Source organism: Pseudomyrmex gracilis, unplaced genomic scaffold (assembly GCF_002006095.1).
Source record: "Pseudomyrmex gracilis isolate BER0280 unplaced genomic scaffold, ASM200609v1 scaffold_205, whole genome shotgun sequence".
NCBI lineage: Eukaryota > Metazoa > Arthropoda > Insecta > Hymenoptera > Formicidae > Pseudomyrmex > Pseudomyrmex gracilis.
The window spans coordinates 172,366-173,874 of NW_018020789.1; the positions used below are offsets into that span (position 1 = coordinate 172,366).

At 43.7% G+C, this 1,509-nt stretch overlaps 1 protein-coding gene across 1 annotated transcript in view; it reads left to right on the top strand.

The window, feature by feature from the left end:
• The first annotated feature begins 207 nt into the window (after nt 1-207).
• LOC109858457 overlaps nt 208-1,509 on the top strand; it is a 40,191-nt gene continuing 38,889 nt past the window's right edge. Inside the window, exons 1-2 of the mRNA XM_020435727.1 lie at nt 208-212; nt 297-435. Of these exons, the coding sequence (XP_020291316.1) occupies nt 208-212; nt 297-435 (144 nt within the window). The remainder of the gene's footprint in view (nt 213-296; nt 436-1,509) is intronic.

Sequence of the window (1,509 nt, forward strand, 5' to 3'; positions counted from 1 at the left end):
GAGAGAGAGAGAGAGAATCATTTAATAACGCGCGAGCTAAAATAAATTCGTACCGAATGTAATTTCCCGCGCGCGAATTTTCATTAATTCCACGGATTTTCCGCGCACCGCCCATTAAGCCGGAAAAATGCGTCGAGTGTATTGGAAACGCACATATTTTACGTTTGTTTTACACACAGTATTTGCTTTTGAATTTGATCGGAAGAGATGTTGTAGGTCGCGCGCGTTTTTTAATTTAATCTCAAACATACATTCAAATACACTTTCGCCTTTTATTTCTTTTTACCCCCGTCCAGGGTTTCCCCGGGAAACTCGTCCAAAAGGAGCGTCGTGGGTTCGGATCGGCGAAATAACGTCGGCGGTCGGCAGCAGTGGATGGTCACCGTGGAGGATAGCATGAGGCACGGAAATGCCGTAACTACGCAGACCACTCTCGTGAGTATATATATTTTCCTTCCACGACGTGTACTCTCTGGATCGTCGCCGATAATTTCGGCTTTTAGTTACGACGCGACGTTATACGCCGCGAGAATCGGGCCCGCCAAGCTCGTAATCTCGCGACTTTCTTAGCAAGGCTCGTCGTAACGACGTCGGTTTACGACGCCCGACCGCGCGCAAAATCGAAATCTCCCTTAGGCGGCGCGAGATAAGTCGGGAGAGATTCCGCGAGAATTCTGCGAGAATTCCGCGATGCGCATTTTTTATTATTTTTTTTTTTTTTTTTGGAATACAATAAACAAAGATGTTGCGGGAGAATTGTGTGTTTTACGTACGAGGGGACGTTTCTCCGAGATGCGCCGCTTGTCTTCCGTGTTCCTCGAAATTGAAATGCGGAAATACATATATCGATGTATTATATTTTGACATTTTGAACATACCAGAGCGCAACACAGGCGCGCGCTACGCGCACGCTATTGTTATTTTTATTTTAACGCGTTGTGTCAGCAAAACACAATCTGTCATCGCGATGACAGCTGGTGTATACGTCTTACAAACCATATAATACACATATGAGAGATGTCGGAAATAACGCGTGAAAATCAAACTCGAAAAATAGCGAGAGAGAGAGAGAAATGGAAAAACAATACGTGACTAAAACGCGTCACGTGACTTTACTTTAGTCACGTGTCTTTAAAAACGTGCTGTTTTTCCTCTCCTCCCTGTCACGTGACTTTACTTCAGTCACGGTTTTAAAGACACGTGACTAAAGTGCACTCACTTGACTGTAGAGTCACGTGAGTATTTTTCCTCTCTTCTCTGCGTTACGTGACTTTACTTTAGTCACGGTTTTAAAGACAAAGCGCGTAAACTTGGCGCGAGGTACTACCGTGCCTCTTGATTCGTACACCGAAAAAATTGTATTCTTGTTTTGAGGATATCCCACTTACTTTAAGTATATTTTATACTAAAATAGGCGCCAACAAGAGTTTCTTATTTTAACCCTCGGAGAACACACTGGGTCAATTTGACCCTGTTCGTCGACTTTGATCAAATTATTTTGCTTCAATT